Source organism: Pseudorasbora parva, chromosome 6 (assembly GCF_024679245.1).
Source record: "Pseudorasbora parva isolate DD20220531a chromosome 6, ASM2467924v1, whole genome shotgun sequence".
In the NCBI taxonomy this organism is placed as follows: Eukaryota; Metazoa; Chordata; class Actinopteri; order Cypriniformes; family Gobionidae; genus Pseudorasbora; species Pseudorasbora parva.
In genome coordinates, this window is record NC_090177.1 from 3,256,701 (window position 1) to 3,279,982 (window position 23,282).

Consider the following 23,282-nt stretch of genomic DNA (forward strand, 5'->3'; position numbering starts at 1 on the left):
ACCAAAACAAGTTATTTTTGGCGCTTGATTAAATAAAATGTCATCTTTAAAAAGCATTTAAGTTATGAAACTTGCATGATTTTTTAATTTTACAAAGACGAAAGATGAAATTTGATTTTTTTGATGTCAAGAAAACATGACTAAACCAAACTAAAAAATGATTAGCAAAAAAAAAATGACTAAGACAAACAGTTGGAACATTTATTTTTATTAAACAGTGTTCTCTTCAAAATTACAAAAGTATTTATTTTATTTTAACAATATATATATATATGAAACATTAGTATAGTGTCAGAAAAAAGTGCAGCAAACAAAATTAGCTAAAAAGTATCTGACTGGATTGCAATGTGATATTCCATGATATTTATTTTGATGCAAAGCTTTGGTCAGAATTTTTTTTAAAACAATAAACCTGAGCGCAGTATGATTTGTATGACTTCTGCATAAGATGATTGGTTCCGAGTGAAAACCGTGTCTTATCGTATTAAAAACGTTACGTTTCTGATAATTTAGGGAGTGTATTAGGAAGACGACGAGCCTGAGTTTATGTGAATTTCTTGATGAAGCGCAGCTTGAGGTAAGCGATGAGCAGGAAAATGAAGGTCATGATTCCCAGAGCCAAATGATTCTGCCACAAACCCCAGGCTGAGTAATCAATGCCTTGATCCTGCAGGAAACTCTCGCCTGTGGAACAACTGCAGTGAGAGAAAAAACAAACAAGAAAACCATGAATATCGGGAGCGAGTAGGCCTGTCACACTAATCAATATATCAATATATAGCACAATATATGTACATGACCTCAATCATTTATTGTGATGCAATATATCGCCCATTATGTTTACATGATAATGAATGTCACCAACATTTTACTCGATTGTTTTGCCATGTAGAATGTTTTCCATGATGGAGGCGAAAGTGTTTCTCGGGCAGTTCCTTAATACACAGAGTGGTTATCGACAGGTGAAAAAAAGGTGCCATTTGAGGCGTTATAGTGTTATAACTACTGACAATTTAGAAGAATAAGTTCGAAGTTTGGAATCGATTTCAAAGCCACAATCCCTTGTTCCAGTGCATATAAATGTCAACACAGAATGATGAGTGTTAAAGCCTTTTCACAATGGAAAATGTTTATTTACTATTTATTAAAAAAAAAACACTGTTTTATTTAGGATAATATATTTTTTTAATATATCAGATTTCATTGATCTAAAGAATTAAAAGGTTGTCATTTGAAAGTGTGTAGGTCTACTTATATTCGGATTATATATTTAGTGGCATAAAATAGTCTTAAAATAACAATAATATCGTTTATCGCAATTTTTTCTGGGACAATTTATCGTGAAACAAAAAGTAGTTATGGTGACAGGCCTAGGAGCAACAGTACTGTAGGATCAAACGTTTTCTACACAGAAATACGCTGTTGAATCAGTTTGTTGAAAATGTCTATTTCTATAGCGCTTTATACAAAGCAGATTGTTTTAAAGCAGCTTCACAGTAATAAACTGAAAAAAATTGATTCTGTTAAGCAGAAGTAAACAGGCAATAGCGTCATTATTCAGCTCAATTCAGTTCAGTGTTGATTGAAATCAGGTGTAGCTGCTGGACACACAATTAGGGATGCACAATATCGGCCTCATATGGGGAACGGCCGATATATGTTCATCTTTAATGTTATCATAATCAAACTGATAGGAAAAAGTGTCTGATTTATAAAAGTCGATAAATGTATAATATGACAATGTTGGCTTTGAATTGCTTAAAATAGGATTGGAATCACTTCAAAAAAGTCAAATACAGTTTAGCGCAAGTCTGTCATTACCAGCTACATAAATCATAATGAGAACATCATAATTGTGTGTTTGTGAAATGGCTTTAATAAGGAGACTTTTGAGAGCCTGACTGCAAAAACAAAAAATTATATGAGAATTTTGATTTAGATTTATCGGCCAATACATTGGTTATCTGCTTTCAAATATAGAGAATTATCGGTATCAGGGAAAATGTTCATATCGGTGCATCCCTACACACAATTATTCATTATACTGTATTTAATAAATATTCCAACAGAGCCCTCTCACCCAACAACACAACTAGGAAGGTGGTTAACTGACTCCTAGCTTCATTTTCATTCATTTACTTTCACTGTCCATTTTAGCCATGTATACATGTGTGTGTGTGTGTGTGTGTTAGGTGTGAAAAAAAGTTGGTGTTCATTAGAGGGGTCCAAGACCTTAGGACTTTTGTCGCACTTGAAGCACGAACACACACACAGACACACGTTGTTTTTGTGAAATGCGGGGACATTGCATAGGTGTAATGGTTTTTATACTGTACAAACTGTATTTTCTATCCCCTTACACTGCCCCTAAACCTACCCATCACACACACACACGTTTGTTTTACTATATTAGTGAGGACATTCCATAGACTTCCATTGATTTTATATCAGGTTAATGATATTTTTTATCCCCTAACCCAACCCCTATCCCTAAACCTACCCATCACACACACACACACACGTTTATTTCACTATATTAGTGAGGACATTACATTGACTTCCATTGATTTTATATCAGGTTAATGATAGTTTCTATCCCCTAACCCAACCCCTTGTGCCCTGACATTTATGCCCGCACAAGTATTGCCAAACAAAGAACACACATACACACACACACACCCTAAAGTAACAAATCCTTCACTCGCAGGTCAATGCTTCAGTACACACAGAAAAATCGAATAAATGCTCACAATTCAAACTAAATAAAAACGCTAAAACTTAATAAAAAAAGTATTTTATGATGTCAACATGTGTATCTGAATGCATACTGAAGGAACTGACTTTAGGACCACAGCTCATCTGCTCCATACTGTATAGTGGCAAGAGTTATAAAATATAATCCACAAGAGGTCGGCAGAGATACCCAAACTGACCGAGTTGCATGCATTGGAGAGTTAAGTTGAAAGTATGTGCTTAAATTATCCTATTTATAGATAAAATCAAGTGACACTCATTTATGGTGTGTGTGTGTGTGTGTGTGTGTGTGTGTGTCTGATGGGTAGGTTAGGGGCAGTGTAGGGGGATAGAAAATACGGTTTGTTCAGTATAAAAACAATTACGCCTATGCAATGTCCCCACATTTCACAAAAACAAACGTGTGTGTGTGTTTTCGCCTGACACTGAGATGACACTCATTTATAATGTGTGTGTGTGTGTGTGTGTGTGTGTGTGTGTGTGTGTGTGTTTTGCCTGACGCTCTCAGATGACACTTATTTATGATGTGTGTGTGTGTGTTTCGCCTGACTCTGAAATGACACTCATTTATAATGTATGTGTGTGTGTGTGTGTGTGTGTGTGTGTGTTTGGCCTGACACTCTGAGATGACACTCATTTATGATGTATGTGTATGTGTGTGTGTGTGTATGTGTGTGTGTGTGTGTGTGTGTGTGTGTGTGTGTGTGTGTGTGTGTGTGTGTGTGTGTGTGTGTGTGATGGGTAGGTTTAGGTTTAGGGACAGTGTAAGGGGATAGAAAATACGGTTTGTACAGTATAAAAACCATTACGCCTATGGAGAGTCCCTGTAAACCACATAGACCAACATGTGTGTGTGTGTGTGTGTGTGTGTGTGTGTGTGTGTGTGTGTGTGTGTGTGTGTGTGTGTGTGTGTGTGTGTGTGTGTGTGTGTGTGTGTGTGTGTGTGTGTGTGTGTGTGTGATGGGTAGGTTTAGGGGCAGGGGCAGTGTAAGGGGATAGAAAATACGGTTTGTACAGTATAAAAACCATTACGCCTATGGAGAGTCCCTGTAAACCACATAGACCAACATGTGTGTGTGTGTGTGTGTGTGTGTGTGTGTGTGATTGAGAGCCTGACACTCTGAGACGACAGTAGTTGCCCCAGTTTTTCAGGAAGTCATGATTTTGTAATCGCCGCTTTATTTGCAAATGTTTTATTTTAAATGTTGACATTTCACGTTAAATGCACTTTGGATGTAAACACAACCAGTGATCAGCATGTCATGCAGCTTCATACTCACACTTTTGTTTCCATGCCGCTTACGTTCCTGTAGTCACAGAAACTGAGGCCGGTGAACTCATTGATTTCCAGAGCCTGAAAGAATCATCAACCACAAATAAATATTGTTTTTTGTTCTGCATTCAACAAACCAAATAACATGTTCAAATGTAAATATAAGTGATTATAGCATGTCCCCTAAAAAGGTACATGGTTTACAAAACAATTTGGTCTAAAAAGAAGAGGAAGCTTAAATAGTAGATCAGTTTGTTAGCTTTGTAATGCCAACATAACATACTTAACAAAATGTTTTGTATATACTTACAAAATACTTTAAGATCTAGTCACTCAATGATAGTAAAATGACACGTTTCAGAGAAACTGTGCCAGCAGAAAATCAACCTGCACTAAATGTGATGGCAGGTCAGAACCGGGACACTTTAAGACAACAGCTCTGACTCGACACTCACAGCGAGACCATAGCGAGGAATACTGAAGTACTTCAGCCAGTTCAACCAATTAGCCACGCTGGGGAGATTCACCAACAACCCTGAGAAGATCTACAAACACACAGAGAGAATTAACAAACAATGTGAGAATATTATCTGCTGATACCGATTATTCAGACTATTATCTGCTGATGCCGATTATTCAGAATATTATCTGCTGATGCCGATTATTCTGAATATTATCTGCTGATGCCGATTATTCGGAATATAATCTTCTGATGCCGATTATTCAGAATATTATCTGCTGGTGCCGATTATTCAGAATATTATCTGCTGATACCGATTATTCAGAGTATTATCTGCTGGTGCCGATTATTCAGAATATTATCTGCTGATACCGATTATTCAGAGTATTATCTGCTGATACCGATTATTCAGAGTATTATCTGCTGGTGCCGATTATTCCGAATATTATCTGCTGATGCCGATTATTCTGAATATTATCTGCTGATGCCGATTATTCAAAATATTATCTGTTGGTGCCGATTATTCAGAATGTTATCTGCTGATGCCGATTATTCACAATGTTATCTGCTGATGCCGATTATTCGGAATGTTATCTGCTGATGCCGATTTTTCAGAATATTATATGCTGATACGATTAATCAGAATATTATCTGCTAATACCGATTATTCAGAATATTTTCTGCTGATACTGATTATTCAGGATATTATCTGCTGATGCCGATTATTCACACTGTTATCTGCTGATGTCGATTATTCAGAATGTTATCGGCTGATGCCAATTATTCAGAATATTATCTACTGATGCCAATTATTCAGAATATTATCTACTGATGCCGATTATTCAGAATGTTATCTGCTGCTACCGATTATTCAGAATATTATCTACTGATGCCGATTATTCAGAATGTTATCTGCTTATGCTGATTATTCAGAATATTATCTGCTGATATGATTAATCTGAATATTATCTGCTAATACCGATTATTCAGAATATTATCTGTTGGTACCGATTATTCAGAATATTATCTGCTGATGCCGATTATTCACGCTGTTAGCTGCTGATGCCGATTATTCAGAATGTTATCGACTGATGCCGATTATTCAGAATATTATCTGCTGATACGATTAATCAGAATATTATCTGCTGATACCGATTATTCCGAATAGTATCTGCCTATACAATAGCTGATTATTTCGAATATTATTTGCCTATACCAATTATTCAGAATATTATCTACTGATACCGGTTATTCAGAATATTATCTGCTGATACCGGTTATTCAGAATATTATCTGCTGATACCGATTATTCAGAATATTATCTACTGATACCGATTATTCAGAATATTATCTGCCGATGCCGGTTATTCAGAATATTATCTGCTGATACTGATTATTCGGAATATTATCTACTGATGACGATTATTCAGAATGTTATCTGCCGATACCGATTATTCTGAATATTATCTGCTGATACCGATTATTCTGAATATTATCTGCTGATACCGATTATTCAGAATATTATCTGCCTATACAATAGCTGATTATTCCGAATATTATTTGCTTATACCGATTATTCAGAATATTATTTGCTGATACAATAGCTGATTATTCCTAATATTATCTGCCAGTACTGACTAGTCATAATATTATCTGCCCGTACAATAGCCGATTATTCAGAATATTATCTGCCGATACTGATATCCAGTTTTTCAGAATATTATCTGCCAATACCGATTATACAGAATATTATCCGCCGATACTGATAGCCGGTTTTTCAGAATATTATCTGCCAATATTGATTATTCAGAATATTATCTGCCAATACCAATTATTCTGAATATTATCTGGTGATACAATAGCTGATTATTCAGAATATCATCTGCAGATACAATAGCTGACTATTCAGAATATTATCTGTCAATACCGATTATTCAAAATATCGGCCGATACAATACTGATTATTCTGAATACTATCTGCCAAAACTGATTATTCTGAATACTATCTGCCAATATTGATTATTCAGAATATTATCTGCTGATAAAATAGCTGATTATTCAGAATATTATCTGTCGATAACGATTATTCAGAATATTATCTGCTGATAAAATAGCTGATTATTCAGAATATTATCTGTCGATAACGATTATTCAGAATATTATCTGCTGATAAAATAGCTGATTATTCAGAATATTATCTGTCGATAACGATTATTCAGAATATTATCTGTTGATAAAATAGCTGATTATTCAGAACACTATCTGCTATTTATGATTATTCAGAATATTATCTGCTAATAAAATAGCTGATTATTCAGAATATTATCTGCAGATACCGATAGTTAAAGATTTTGTAAACATATTGCATAATTGTGCTTGGATTTAGTTGTTATATTTATGATGTGCTTGAGTGTGTGCGTATCTTTACCATCATAAACACAAAGCTGATGGTCAAGAAGATGTTTGCGATGGCCACCACCGTCTGATCAGCAGAGATGGCCAGAGTCAAGGCCGTCGCCGTATACGACACCATAATAATGGAGAACGTGAAGATGAAGAACGCATCCGCCGACGCTTTCAGCCCTGGACAGCCAATCAAAAGAAAGCATGAGATGTGGCATCACACTGAAAGTGCCTAATTAAATTCATAATCAAAACCTTATATATATATATATATATATATATATATATATATATATATATATATATATATATATATATATATATAGTGTCTTTCATTTAATTTATTATATTTTATTCATTTTATATTTCCTTTACTGAAACACTAAAGAGTCTAGATGAATATTGTCTGTATCTCTCACTGAGAGAAAGCTCATGTTATCAGCATGCTTTGGAGAAATGTTTTGTTCATAAGTAGTTAAGATTTTCTCAACCTTGGAGGAACCAGTATTCTCTTGAGTTTGTGTGTGTGTACCAGATCTGTGCAGGCCTAATGTTGAAGATGGACATTTCTGCAGACAACGGCAGACTTGAAGATGCTTTTCTGTGGCCTCTGAGGTCAATGTGATGTAATTCTGGTTATGGTGGCGACGACTTGTCCACCTAGTTTGGCGATATGTGCTCCTATCTGTCTATGTGTGGAAAGTTGCTTACATTGCATTTTATCTGAGCCAATGAGAATTACGTGGATAGAGCTTGAAAACAGTATAACTGTTGTAACAATTGTATGTACGATAGGGCGAGGCAACAAGACGGTGAGAGAGGGAGCGCGGCCTACGGACTACTTGTGAGACTTGAAGCTGGCTTCTGCTGTTTAAACTGCAAACTATTCTTAAAGGGATAGCTCACCCCAAAAAATGCATTTAGGTTAACTGCTTACCCCCAGTGCATCCAACAAGTAGGTGTGTCTGTTTCTTCAGAAGAACACAAATGAAGATTTTAACTCCAACCGTTGCTGTGTGTAGATCATATAACGATGTGAATGGGTAACAATTCTATGAGAGTATTCATGTCATTAACTCCTCCCCCTAATGTCGCTCCACACCCGTAAGACCTCCGTTCATCTTCACACACAGTTTAAGATATTTTATATTTAGTCCGAGAGCGTATGCAAGTGTATGCACACTATACTGTCCATGTCCAGAAAGGGAATAAAAACATCATCACAGTAGTCCATATGAGACATCAGTGGGTTAATTAGAGTCTCTTGAAGCATCCAAAATACATTTGGGTCCAAAAATAACAAAAACTACGACTTTATTCAGCATTGGCTTCTCTTCCGCGTTTGTGTTCAATCCTCAAATAAAGATTCAAACGGTTATGAATCAGCGAATCGATCAATGATTCGGATCGCCAATGTCACAAGATTTCAGCAGTTTGACACGCGATCCGAATTACTGATTTACAACCGTTCGGGTGTGGAACGACATTAGGGGGAGGAGTGACATAACACAGACTTCAGTGACATACATTTCATTTTTGGGTGAACTAATCCTTTAAGACACAAAACGATCAGTTTGTGTGAGAAATCGAGCCATGGCTCGTATATCCAGCGCGTGTATTATTGACCTTACCGGAAGTGAAGTTCATGAAGGCTGTTGGATATAGCGTTGTATTTTAGGTAAAAAATGATATAAATACGGCTCGATTTCTCACACAAACTGATCGTTTTGTGTCTTAAAATATCAATGTGTCGTCATGACCCACACGGCTCTTTGTGCATGTTGTCTAAGCATATTTATTTTTTACTCTCATAGAAATTGTTACCCATTCACATCATCATATGACCTACACACAGCAACGGTTGGAGTTAAAAATCTTCATTTGTGTTCTACTGAAGAAACAAACACACCTACATGTTGGATACACTGGGGGTCAGCAGATAAACATCACAGGCTCATTTTTGGGTGAACTATCCCTTTAAGTAAATTTTTCTTTTAATTAATTGCACTCCTGACTCTTGGTCTTCATTTCTTCACTACTGGTCCTGCCCCATAAGCTGTTAACCCCTAAAAGCTCACATCTGTCACATGAGAAGATCAGGAATAACGTGACTGACCGATCATCCAATAGGCCACGCAGCTGAAGATGATGGCAGGAATGGTGCGAAGAGTGAGGATGTCAGACAGAAGCTTAGACAGGAAATATACAGACACTCTGTAGTAGCCACTGATGTACTCATGTCTAAAGAGACGACAAACAACACAACAACATGACATAATCGCTCAAATATTTCTATTAGTCACCATAGACAACATACATAAAACATCACATGAACCAAAATATGACCTTTCATGTAGAGTGTAATAAAGCTGTAAAAGGTCTGCAAGAGGCAGGGTTTAGAGAAACCGTAAGAGAAATTCAAGTGTTTTTTTTTTTTTTACCTTGGACACATGTAAACCTGATGTAGGAGACTCCAAAACAACATTAGGAGCCCTTATAATAGCATAATAAGTGTGTGTGTGTGTGTGTGTGTGTGTGTGTGTGTGTGTGTGTGTGTGTGTGTGCTTGTTTTTGTATATATATCAGGACACAAATGTGTATAATGAAATGGGTATGACAATGGGCGTAGATTACGCGTGGGACGTGTCCCCCTCACTTTTAATAAAATGCATTTTCGTCCTCTGCACTTTTACTGGGTCTCACCGATCCTAGTCGACCCGCTCCGAGCGGGATTCGAACTGGGGTTACCCTGCGGCGGGCAAGTTAACGGGAACGCTAAAGACAGCTTTCTCTACCTCGGTTGATAGCGCGCTTCACGCGTCACGGTCAAATGTATTTACATAGAAACCAATGTGAATACATCAAGATTTAAATTCAGAGACAAAAAATAATCTATGCATGACCTGCCATTTTATCTGCATCTAAATATGAGGAGGGCGCTTTCACAGAAAGTCCAAAAGTGGATTCGTAGAGGTAATATCCAGTCACGCTGGAGCTGCAGCTGAAGGAAAACAATCGCTATGAGTGATGAAACGTGACGACGACAATCAGACGAGTGCGACAATATATTATTTATGTTTGTTTTTCAAGCCATCTCAATGGAGCCTAGTTATTGACAATAAAGTATCATATGAATAATGCAGCTTTTTTAATGTTTAGTATCTTCTGCTCACCACATGCATTTATTTAATCAAACATAGTTAAACAGTAATATTGTGAAATATTATTACACATTAAAACAGCCTTTTTCCTGTGTGAATAATTTATTCCTGTGATCAAAGCTGAATTTATCATCATTACTCCAGTCTTCAGTGTCACATGATCCTTCACTAATCACTCTCAGATGAGGATTTTATAATCAAGAAACATTTATGAGTATTATCAGTGATGAAAACAGATGTGCTGCTTATAAATGTTGTGGAAACCATGATACAGTTTATTTTTCAGGATTCTTTGATGAATAGAAAGTTCAATGGACAGCATTTATTAAATAAATTATTATCTTTTATAATATTAAAAATATCACTTGTGATCAATTGAATGCATGTCTGAACAATAAAAGTATTAATTTCTCTCTTTTTTAATTTTACCACAAATGTTTAGATGGTTTCCACAAAAATCAAGCATCACCATGAGCAGCACAACTGATAAATGTGTTGATCATGTGACTCTGAAGACTGGAGTTATGATGATAAATTCAGCTTTGACCACAGGAATACATCACACTTTACTATATATTCACATAGAGAACGGATGATTTACATCAGAATATATATATTTTTTTTACTTTGCATAAAATCTATGGAGACTTAATGCACAAGTGTTTGTAGTAAACCAATCATAAAATTGGCATAAAATATAGGAGAAAAATATTATAGATATTACAGGTTATTGTTCAGCAGTGTATTTGATATCTTACCAAATTAAAAGCAAGAGATGCGATAAATTATATCGGTCCAAAAAAAAAAAAAAAACGACATTTCTGTCCCCCTCACTCCTGAAAAGATGGCTACGCCCATGAATATGGCACAGGTATTACAGGAGAGGGTGAAATATGAGGACATTACCCATGGCCCCACTTTTCAAAAGGCTTATAAATCACACAGGAGGAGTTTTTATGAGAAAGTAAAAATGCAGAATGTTTCCTGTGATGGGTAGGTTTAGGGGCTGTGTGTGTGTGTGTGTGTGTGTGTGTGTGTGTGTGTGTGTGTGTGTGTGTGTGTGTGTGTGTGTGTGTACTTACACAAACAGCTTCCTCTCTGAGATGAATAGTTCAGCTGAGGAAACTGAACTAAAGCACTGATTGGTGGTGATGAAGAACAGGGCACCGATCCTGAAACACACACACACACACACACACACACACACACACACACACACACACACGTTTTCACTGGCTGATGGAAAATATGAGATGAACACAACATTGTAACACTTGTTTATTCAGTACATTTTATTTGGTGTGATGCTACAGCTTGTGTTCATCAGTCGATCAGTTAAGGATCTGCAGGTATTTAATCTGAGCTGCTGAAATGATTTCAACACACACACACACACACACACACACACTGAGGAACGGGTTTCGTACCGGTTCTGAATCCCACTCGTGTTATCCTTCACCCCGAAAAATATCGCTCCAACAACCAGAGCCAGGAAAAGAATGACGCCGATCTGGAGGAACAATCCTTAACATTAATATAAAAGCATACAGTAAAACTTCATCCTTCTATCTTTCATCAAAAAGTTTCTTCACATGATGCAATTAAACATCCTGGTCTTCACTTTCTCTCAAACAAGGAAAGATCGTGAAATAATAACAACACACATTTTCATATTTCATGACAAAAGTGCATTTAATCACTGCAATATTTTCAATGTTGCTTAAATTTATATCACCAGCAAAGTCATATCAAATATATTCACATTAATTTACATTATGTGAAAGCGCATTTCTGCCACATATAGAAAAAATTATGTTTTTGTAATTCATAATTCATAAAATGTTGAAGTAATGACATATTAATTAATATTATGAGATGAATATTCAAAATGAATATAAAAGTTATAATTGACATTAAAATGTCAAAATTATGATATAAAATTTAAAATGGACTTATAAAGTTATAGTTATAATTGAAAATATGACATACCATGTCATGATTATGAATTGAAAATACGAAATTATTAATTAAAAAGTCAAAATTGTGACATACCAAGTCTAAACTAAGAAATACAATTTGAAATCGACTTCTAAAGTTATAATTATGACACAAAATGATGAAATTATGACACACCATGTCATGATTATGAGATAACATAAGTTATAATTCACAAAATTCAAAATTATGATTTAAAAAGTCAAAATTAAGAAAAACATATTTTTAATCGACTTCTAAAGTTATAACTATGGAATAAATTGAAATTATGACCACCAAGTCATGATTATAAGATGAAAATGACAAAATCATGACTTAAAAAGTTATAATTGACAAAATTCAAAATGATGACAAACTAAATTAAAATTATGAAATAAAGTTTGAAAATGACATAAAGATATAATCTTGAGTTTGTCTTGTAATTATGACTTGGTACGTCCCAATTTCAACTTTTTATATCATAAAAATGACTTTTTATTAGGGATGCTCTTGATTGCTTTTGTAAGTTTAATAAGGATTCATCTTATTAATTTAAACAGTTAAATATGCAGTTATTTTACGTTTAATTACTTTATTAAATTCCTGTACCTTTCTGTAGGCCTGTGCATTATTATTTAATGTACACATGATGAGTGAGGTCAAGATAAACATTTTTGTTTAAATGTTATTTTATACTGTGCATCGTTGCAATGTGCTAAATAAATATTTGCATAATTTGTAATTTATTTATTATTTGAAACTTTAAGATTAATTTATGCCATTGCAATGCCTTGATGTTTAGTAAAGTTACAGTCATAGCCATTAATGCAATGGTACTAATAATTGGCATAATTTATTTTGGTGTTTCAGTTTTCGGCCTCTTTTTCGGTTTCAGCCAAGAATTTTGATTTCGGTGCATCCCTACTTTTTATATTTTTTCCAAAGCATGATTTGTTTTCTCATGTGGTGGAAATGGGCCTCAGAACATCAGTGTTTCCCAAACTGAGGCTGTGAGTTGATGAAAAGCTAATGCTGAATAAACGCCCTTTCACACTGGACGCCATTTTGATGCGTGAATGATTCACGCGATGGTTTTATTTTCAACTATTTGTGTAAAGAGCGCTTCCACACCGAACGTGAATGTGCTGCCACAGAAAAAACAACATTTATTTTTTTCCGTTTCGGTGTCGATATTTTTTACTCTAGCAGCGACAGAAGCAGCTTTAACCAATCAGATTCAAGGAAACAAAGGTGACAAAATGTCCAGTTGATTTCACGAGCTATTCAATCAACATTAACATTAGCCACACTGCAATAAAATGCTCTTCTTACTTAGTATTTTAGTCTTGTTTCTAGTCCAAACATCTAAAAATTCTTAAAACAAGAAGTACAGTCTTGTTCAAAATAATAGCAGTACAATGTGACTAACCAGAATAATCAAGGTTTTTAGTATATTTTTTATTGCTACGTGGCAAACAAGTTACCAGTAGGTTCAGTAGATTGTCAGAAAACAAATGAGACCCAGCATTCATGATATGCTCGCTCTTAAGGCTGTGCAATTGGGCAATTAGTTGAAAGGGGTGTGTTCAAAAAAATAGCAGTGTCTACCTTTGACTGTACAAACTCAAAACTATTTTGTACAAACATTTTTTTTCTGGGATTTAGCAATCCTGTGAATCACTAAACTAATATTTAGTTGTATGACCACAGTTTTTTAAAACTGCTTGACATCTGTGTGGCATGGAGTCAACCAACTTGTGGCACCTCTCAGCTGTTATTCCACTCCATGATTCTTTAACAACATTCCACAATTCATTCACATTTCTTGGTTTTGCTTCAGAAACAGCATTTTTGATATCACCCCACAAGTTCTCAATTGGATTAAGGTCTGGAGATTGGGCTGGCCACTCCATAACATTAATTTTGTTGGTTTGGAACCAAGACTTTGCCCGTTTACTAGTGTGTTTTGGGTCATTGTCTTGTTGAAACAACCGTTTCAAGGGCATGTCCTCTTCAGCATAGGGCAACATGACCTCTTCAAGTATTTTAACATATGCAAACTGATCCATGATCCCTGGTATGCGATAAATAGGCCCAACACCATAGTAGGAGAAACATGCCCATATCATGATGCTTGCACCTCCATGCTTCACTGTCTTCACTGTGTACTGTGGCTTGAATTCAGAGTTTGGGGGTCGTCTCACAAACTGCCTGTGGCCCTTGGACCCAAAAAGAACAATTTTACTCTCATCAGTCCACAAAATGTTCCTCCATTTCTCTTTAGGCCAGTTGATGTGTTCTTTGGCAAATTGTAACCTCTTCTGCACATGCCTTTTTTTTAACAGAGGGACTTTGCGGAGGATTCTTGAAAATAGATTAGCTTCACACAGACGTCTTCTAACTGTCACAGTACTTACAGGTAACTCCAGACTGTCTTTGATCATCCTGGAGGTGATCATTGGCTGAGCCTTTGCCATTCTGGTTATTCTTCTATCCATTTTGATGGTTGTCTTCCGTTTTCTTCCACGTCTCTCTGGTTTTGCTCTCCATTTTAAGGCATTGGAGATCATTTGAGCTGAACAGCCTATCATTTTTTGCACCTCTTTATAGGTTTTCCCCTCTCTAATCAACTTTTTAATCAAAGTACGCTGTTCTTCTGAACAATGTCTTGAACGACCCATTTTCCTCAGCTTTCAAATGCATGTTCAACAAGTGTTGGCTTCATCCTTAAATAGGGGCCACCTGATTCACACCTGTTTCTTCACAAAATTGATGACCTCAGTGATTGAATGCCACACTGCTATTTTTTTGAACACACCCCTTTCAACTAATTGCCCAATTGCACAGCCTTAAGAGCGTGCATATCATGAATGCTGGGTCTCATTTGTTTTCTGACAATCTACTGAATCTACTGGTAACTTGTTTGCCACGTAGCAATAAAAAATATACTAAAAACCTTGATTATTCTGGTTAGTCACATTGTACTGCTATTATTTTGAACAAGACTGTATTTAATGGACAAGCAAAAGTAATTGTCTTGTTTTGGGAAAAAATAACTCAAAATGAAGAGAGTTTGTTCTTAAAATAAGATAAATAATCTGCCAATGGGGTGAGAAAAATAATCTTAATTCAAACAGAAAACTACATTATTTTTCTCACCCCATTGGCAGATTATTTATCTTATTTTAAGCAAAAACTCTCTTCATTTTGAGTTATTTTTTCCCAAAACAAGACAATAATTTGTACTTGTCTAGTAAATGTTTCTTAATGTAAGAATATTTCGATATTTTGACTAGAAACAAGACAAAAATACTAAGTAAGAAAAGCATTGTTTGCAGTGTAGGTATGGCATTTCTCATGAGATTACAGCTGTAGTTGTACACTGCAAAAATGCTCTTCTTACTCAGTCATTTTGTCTTGTTTCCAGTCTAAATATCTAACAATTCTTAAATCAAGATGCATTTACTAGATCAGTAAAACGACATAAGATATTTTTTCTTGTTTTGTTGAAAATAAAATCTAAATGAAGAGAGTTTTAGTTTAAAATAAGATAAATAATCTGCCAATGGGGTGAGAAAAATAATCTTATTTCTGATTGAAATCTTGTTTCTTGTTTTCGTCCCAAACAGAAATAAGATTATTTTTCTCACCCCATTGGCAGATCATTTTGCCATTTTTGTGTTTTAAGCAAAAACTCATTTCATTTTTTTCTAAACCTTTTGTCCGCGATTATGGAAAGTGAACGTATTGCCATCAGTACGTCTGTCTGTTGCACTGAAATATTTACATTGTAACTCATCTGGAAACGTCTGCTATGGATCGATTGGTTCCTGAAATGTGTGTTAATCTCGTCAGATGCGCTGCTAACGATACCGTCTCTGGATGAGCTCCTCAAATTGTCCCACCGATATTTGAAAGTTATTTCCGAACCGGCCATGATAAAGTCTTAGCTCCTGTACAAGATTAGCATCCTCCCCTTCAGACTCTGTTCTTTAAGACTGGCTGCACCCAAAACCTTCTTCTCGGTCCTTTAAATAAAATGAAAAGCTCGTCTTCACTGAATGATGAAGTGTCCGTGTTTTCTCAGCGGTCGCCGCAAATGTTTTGCAATGTTGGAGCTCTGAAACGTCGCAAATTCGTGTCGCGGCTGATGTGAATGGTTTTGTATGGAGCCCCTTACATGACATGCAAGAAAAAAAAGGTAAATAGTGTGCAGGATTTACTATTTTGTTCCCTCGATTTATAAATTGTGCGCACGATTTAGTAAATCGAGGGATCGAATTAGTTAAACGTGCGGACTATTAATAAATCGAGGGGGAATGAATTAGTAAAATATGCGCACTATTAATACATTGAGGGATCGAATTAGTTAAACGTGCGGACTATTAATAAATCGAGGGAACAAAATAGTAAAACGTGCGCATTATTAATAAATCGAGGGGAATGAATTAGTAAAACGTGCGGACTATTAATAAATCAAGGGAACGAATTAGTAAAACGTGCGCACTATTAATAAATCGAGGGAACAAAATAGTAAAACGTGCGCACTATTAATAAATGAAGGGAACAAAATAGTAAAACGTGCACACTATTAATAAATCGAGAGAACAAATTAGTAAAACATGCACACTATTAATATATCAAGGGAACAAATTAGTAAAACATGCGCACTATTAATAAATCGAGGGAACAACATAGTAAAACGTGCGCACTATTAATAAATCGAGGGGAATGAATTAGTAAAATATGTGCACTATTAATAAATCAAGGGAACGAATTAGTTAAACGTGCGCACTATTAAGAAATCGAGGGAACGAATTAGTAAAATATGCGTACTATTAATAAATCAAGGGAACGAATTAGTAAAACGTGCGCACTATTAATAAATCGAGGGAACAAAATAGTAAAACGTGCGCACTATTAATAAATCAAGGGGGAATAAATTAGTAAAATATACGCACTATTAATAAATGAAGGGAACGAATTAGTTAAACGTGCGCACTATTAATAAATCGAGGGAACGAATTAGTAAAATATGCGTACTATTAATAAATCAAGGGAACGAATTAGTAAAACGTGCGCACTATTAATAAATCGAGGGAACAAAATAGTAAAACGTGCGCACTATTAATAAATCAAGGGGGAATAAATTAGTAAAATATGCGCACTATAAATAAATGAAGGGAACCAATTAGTAAAACGTGCGCACTATTAATAAATCGAGGGAACAAAATAGTAAAACGTGCGCACTATTAATAAATCGAGGGAACGAATTAGTAAAATATGCGCACTATTAATAAATCAAGGGAACGAATTAGTAAAACGTGCGCACTATTAATAAATCGAGGGAACAAAATTGTAAAACGTGCGCACTATTAATAAATCAAGGGGGAATAAATTAGTAAAATATGCGCACTATAAATAAATGAAGGGAACCAATTAGTAAAACGTGCGCACTATTAATAAATCGAGGGAACAAAATAGTAAAACGTGCGCACTATTAATAAATCGAGGGGGAATGAATTAGTAAAATATGCGCACTATTAATAAATGAAGGGAACGAATTAGTAAAACGTGCGCACTATTAATAAATCGAGGGAACAAAATAGTAAAACGTGCGCACTATTAATAAATCGAGGGGGAATGAATTTGTAAAATATGCGCACTATTAATAAATCAAGGGAACGAATTAGTAAAACGTGCGCACTATTAATAAATCGAGGGAACAAAATAGTAAAATGTGGGCACTATTAATAAATCGAGGGGGAATGAATTAGTAAAATATACGCACTATTAATAAATGAAGGGAACGAATTAGTAAAACGTGCGCACTATTAATAAATCGAGGGAACAAAATAGTAAAACGTGCGCACTATTAATAAATCGAGGGGGAATGAATTAGTAAAATATGCGCACTATTAATAAATCAAGGGAACGAATTAGTTAAACGTGCGCACTATTAATAAATCGAGGGAGCGAATTAGTAAAATATGTGCACTATTAATAAATCAAGGGAACGAATTAGTAAAACGTATGCACTATTAATAAATCGAGGGGGAATGAATTAGTAAAATATGCGCACTATTAATAAATCAAGGGAACGAATTAGTAAAACGTATGAACTATTAATAAATCAAGGGAACGAATTAGTAAAATATGTGCACTATTAATAAATCGAGGGAACAAAATAGTAAAATGTGCGCACTATTAATAAATCGAGGGGGAATTAATTGGTAAAATATGCGCACTATTAATAAATCAAGGGAACGAATTAGTAAAACGTATGCACTGTTAATAAATCGAGGGAACAAAATAGTAAAATGTGCGCACTATTAATAAATCGAGGGGGAATGAATTAGTAAAATATGCGCACTATTAATAAATCAAGAGAACGAATTAGTAAAACGTATGCACTGTTAATAAATCGAGGGAACAAAATAGTAAAACGTGCGCACTATTAATAAATCGAGGGGGAATGAATTAGTAAAATATGCGCACTATTAATAAATGAAGGGAACGAATTACTAAAACGTGCGCACTATTAATAAATCGAGGGAACAAAATATTAAAACGTGCGCACTATTAATAAATCGAGGGGGAATGAATTAGTAAAATATGCGCACTATTAATAAATGAAGGGAACAAATTAGTTAAACGTGCGCACTATTAATAAATCGAGGGAACAAAATAGTAAAACGTGCGCACTATTAATAAATCGAGGGGGAATGAATTAGTAAAATATGCGCACTATTAATAAATCAAGGGAACGAATTAGTAAAGTGTGCGCACTATTAATAAATCGAGGGAACAAAATAGTAAAACGTGCGCACTATTAATAAATCGAGGGGGAATAAATTAGTAAAATATATGCACTATTAATAAATGAAGGGAACGAATTAGTAAAACGTGCGCACTATTAATAAATCGAGGGAACAAAATATTAAAACGTGTGCACTATTAATAAATCGAGGGGGAATGAATTAGTAAAATATGCGCACTATTAATAAATGAAGGGAACAAATTAGTTAAACGTGCGCACTATTAATAAATCGAGGGAACAAAATAGTAAAACGTGCGCACTATTAATAAATCGAGGGGGAATGAATTAGTAAAATATGCGCACTATTAATAAATCAAGGGAACGAATTAGTAAAACGTGCGCACTATTAATAAATCAAGGGAACGAATTAGTAAAACGTGCGCACTATTAATAAATCAAGGGAACGAATTAGTAAAACGTGCGCACTATTAATAAATCGAGGGGGAATGAATTAGTAAAATATGCGCACTATTAATAAATCAAGGGAACGAATTAGTAAAACGTGCGCACTATTAATAAATCAAGGGAACGAATTAGTAAAACGTGCGCACTATTAATAAATCAAGGGAACGAATTAGTAAAACGTGCGCACTATTAACCCTTAAAGACCTAGAACATTTTTGGGGCGCCTGATGTGCCTCTACTTTTCTTTGTTTTTCTCCCCCATTCTAGCAGTTATCATCAAGTGCTATATATCATTTTAAACAGGAGAACCTGAAGTTTCCATCTAGCTCATTTGATGTCCCAATTTTACATTTATTTATTCTGAGAATGGATTAAATTAATATAATTGCAAGAAAAATGGCAGCAAAAATGTGATGTTTTTACTGTGAACTCGAACAGAACTTCATGAAGTTTGGATTTTTTCCTTTAGAAAGCTAGACTTGGTTGTTTTACACTTCCAGATTAAATTTTGTCTACATGTAACAATCCCTCAGCAAGTTATAGCCATTTATTATAACATTATTCTAGGCGTTTCTAGGTTTTTGAGTGAAAACAGGTGTATTTTATTTACTGATAATGTGTCCAAAAAAGTTCAAGTAATAAAGTAAATAGATTGTTATATAATAACAACACTGAAACAAACATTTTTCTTCAGAGAAATATATTATAATTTGAACATGAAAAACAAACGCAAACAATACATCAAGTTGTGACAACAAACCGTGAAATAAAATATACTGAGGCTACTTTTACATGTGGGCGGCTATTTTCATAAACGGACATTTCAACCTCTCTGCACATAATCTTCTCAAACACAAATTGAGGAAAATATAATAGTGAAAATTGTGTAAAACACAAACTACATACAAATAGAGAAATATACTGGCTGTGCTCTGAGAGAGAGCGCTTTGCACGCGGTTATTTCTGTTTGGTTTCATGATGCATGCAAATTCACACCCACGTTCATTTTTCAGAGAAACGTGATTCGTGGTTCAAAAGACCAAACACTGTGTTTATTGGTTGAATTGATCAAAGTTTCAACGAATCTGGGCATAGGGGGGTGGGACTAATAAAAAAAAAGTTCTGTTTGGCTCAGGGGAACAACCCACGTGTGTTTCCTTGACAAATCAATGCTGCATATTTTGTTGACGCATCCACGCTGACTATGGAGCCTCTGAATGATCAATCGCGAGACATATTATACCTATGGAAAGCAGAGATTCTCCTCTTTATGGTGCAGTTTACAGCATACAGATTGGATTAGCGGTTTAAAAGTTATTAAACATTTTAGAACGATAGTTATTTTTAGTCAATGCTGCATATTTTGATGACGCATCGATGCTGACTACGGAGCCTCTGAATGATCAATCGCGATTAATTTTATACCTTTAGAAAGCGGAAATTCTCCTCTTTACGGTGCAGTTTACAGCATACAGATTGGATTTGCGGTTTAAAAGTTATTAAACATTTTAGAACGATAGTTATTTTTAGCCGCGGGCGGCTGTCTCGGTCTTTAAGGGTTAATAAATCGAGGGAACAAAATAGTAAAACGTGCGCACTATTAATAAATGAAGGGAACGAATTAGTAAAACATGCGCACTTTTAATAAATCGAGGGAACAAAATAGTAAAACGTGCGCACTATTAATAAATCGAGGGGGAACAAATTAGTAAAATATACGCACTATTAATAAATCGAGGGAATGAATTAGTAGAACGAAATAGTAAAACATGCGCACAATTTAGCCTACTAGTTTTTTACAGCATGTCATGTGCGGGGCTCAGTAGTTTTGACACAAAATATTCGCTTTTGCGTTACGCGTCCGGTGTGAAAGGGTCTTAAAGGTATAGTTCACTTTAAAATGAAACATCTGTCATCCTTTACTCACCCTCAAGTTGTTTCAAACCTGTATGAATTTCTTTCTTCAGCTGAACACAATGGAAGATATTTTAAAGAATGTCAGTAACCAAACGGTTAACTGGAGCCACTGACTTCCATAGTATTTTTTTTTTTTCCTACTATGGAAGTCAATGGCTCCAGTAACTGTTTTATACAGGTTTGAAACAACTTGAGGGTCAGTAAAGGATGACTGAATTTTCTTTTTAAAGTAAACTATCCCTTTAAAGCAAAGGAGTGTGTGATGGAGTGTGTGTGACCTGAGCGAAGGAGGTCTGTGGGTTGAGCATGAGGTTCCGGAAGGTTCTCTTGAGGACCCAGTTAAACTGGTGGCAGAAGGACGTGTTGTATGTGATGGTTCTGGATTTGACCCGAACGCTGTGCTCCTGACCCTGGAGGATCCGCTCCAGATCGCCTTTGGTCTGCTTGTAGCAGGAGCTGCTCCGGTATTCCTCCACTAAACGCTCCTCGATGCCCTTCAGAGATGAGCTCAGCTGATCTTGGTCCAGTTCTGACATACACACACATCAACACACACACGTTTGTTTTTGTGACATATGGGGACATTCCATAACCATAATGGTTTTTATACTGTACAAACCGTATTTTATATCCCCTTACACTGCCCCTGCCCCTAAACCTACCCATCACACACACACTGCCCCTAAACCTAACCAACACACACACACTGCCCCTGCTTCTAAACCTACCCATCACACACACACACACACACACTGCCCCTAAACCTACCCATCACAGGAAACATTCTGCATTTTTACTTTCTCATAAAAACTCCTCCTGTGTGATTTATAAGCCTTTTGAAAAGTGGGGACATGGGTAGTGGACATGGCTAAGAGGCTTAAAATAATACATTATAAAAGGCTACGATGAAGAACTACAATTACTAAAACTGAAAAAGCATATAAGAAAAGTTTAAATTACAAATTTAATTACTAAAAATTAAACAACTAAAACAACTAAAATTACAAAAACAAACAATACTTGAGTGATAATACTAAATATTAATTAGTTAAAAATACATAAATGTTTTATATATCATGTTTATTCACTATAATAAAAATGTCCATGACTTAAAAAAACAAATGAATAATAATTTCATAATATTTATGAATGGCAAATATTTCATTGCAAATATAAAGTAGTAAATATTAAATCAAATGAATTGGTTCAAAAAACATTTTTTAATTATTATTTATATAAATGTCCATGACTTAAGATTTCCATGATTTTTCAATTTAAAATTTCGTAAATTAATAAATCTTATATAGTGGTAAATATTAATTCAAATTAATTCGTAAAAATAGGTAAATGTTTTCTATATAATATAAAAATGTCCATGACTTGTCAATTTATTTTAAAATGTCATGATGTTTATGAATGATAAATATTCTACAGTAGTAAATATTATTTCAAATTAATTGGTTTAAAAATAAATAAATATTTTCTATATAAATTCTCATGACTTTTTAATTTATTTAAAAATGTCATGATAAATATTTTATATTAGTACATATTAAATCTAGTTAATTAGATATAAAAAATAAATTTAAAAAATCCTATATAAATGTCCATGACTTAAGATTTTCAGAATTTCCATGATTTTTTTACATTTGTTTAAAAATGTCATGATATTTGTGAATATTATGAATATTGTACATTGGTAAATATTAATTTAAATTAATAAGTTAAAAATAGCTTAATATTTTCTACTGTATAAAACGTAAACTTTCCATGATTTTAAAGCTGCTGCCCGTAACTTTTTTTGTTTTCAAGATTTACAAAAATTATATAATGAGAATGTACAACACAAATTCATTTTCCAAACCGTGTTTTTGTCTTTCGCTGAATAATTATGGTACGCTTACAATAATCATTAACACAGAGAAGTAGATCCGGCTGCAGGTTCTTCCACAAGACGCATGCAGTTCTGCTTATTTACCACTAGAGCGCAAAAAGTTACGGACTGCTGCTTTAAAGGTGCCCTAGAATGATTTGAAACATGTTAGATTGTTCTCTGATATCTACATAGAGGGTATGTGGCTTATTTAAGGGCAAACATTGTTCAGATACAGTTTT

At 34.8% G+C, this 23,282-nt stretch overlaps 1 protein-coding gene across 2 annotated transcripts in view; it reads right to left on the bottom strand.

Annotated features, from left to right (window-relative positions):
* Window positions 1-427: 427 nt before the first annotated feature.
* Window positions 428-23,282, bottom strand: part of abcg2a (ATP-binding cassette, sub-family G (WHITE), member 2a) — a 41,164-nt gene continuing 18,309 nt past the window's right edge. For both annotated transcript variants that reach the window (XM_067445373.1, XM_067445372.1), the window contains exons 9-16: window positions 21,446-21,696; window positions 11,479-11,561; window positions 11,134-11,223; window positions 9,007-9,131; window positions 6,916-7,070; window positions 4,483-4,572; window positions 4,035-4,108; window positions 428-695 (exon numbers count right to left, since the gene is read on the bottom strand). In XM_067445373.1, coding sequence (XP_067301474.1) covers window positions 545-695; window positions 4,035-4,108; window positions 4,483-4,572; window positions 6,916-7,070; window positions 9,007-9,131; window positions 11,134-11,223; window positions 11,479-11,561; window positions 21,446-21,696 — 1,019 coding nt within the window. In that variant the 3' untranslated portion in view covers window positions 428-544. The remainder of the gene's footprint in view (window positions 696-4,034; window positions 4,109-4,482; window positions 4,573-6,915; window positions 7,071-9,006; window positions 9,132-11,133; window positions 11,224-11,478; window positions 11,562-21,445; window positions 21,697-23,282) is intronic.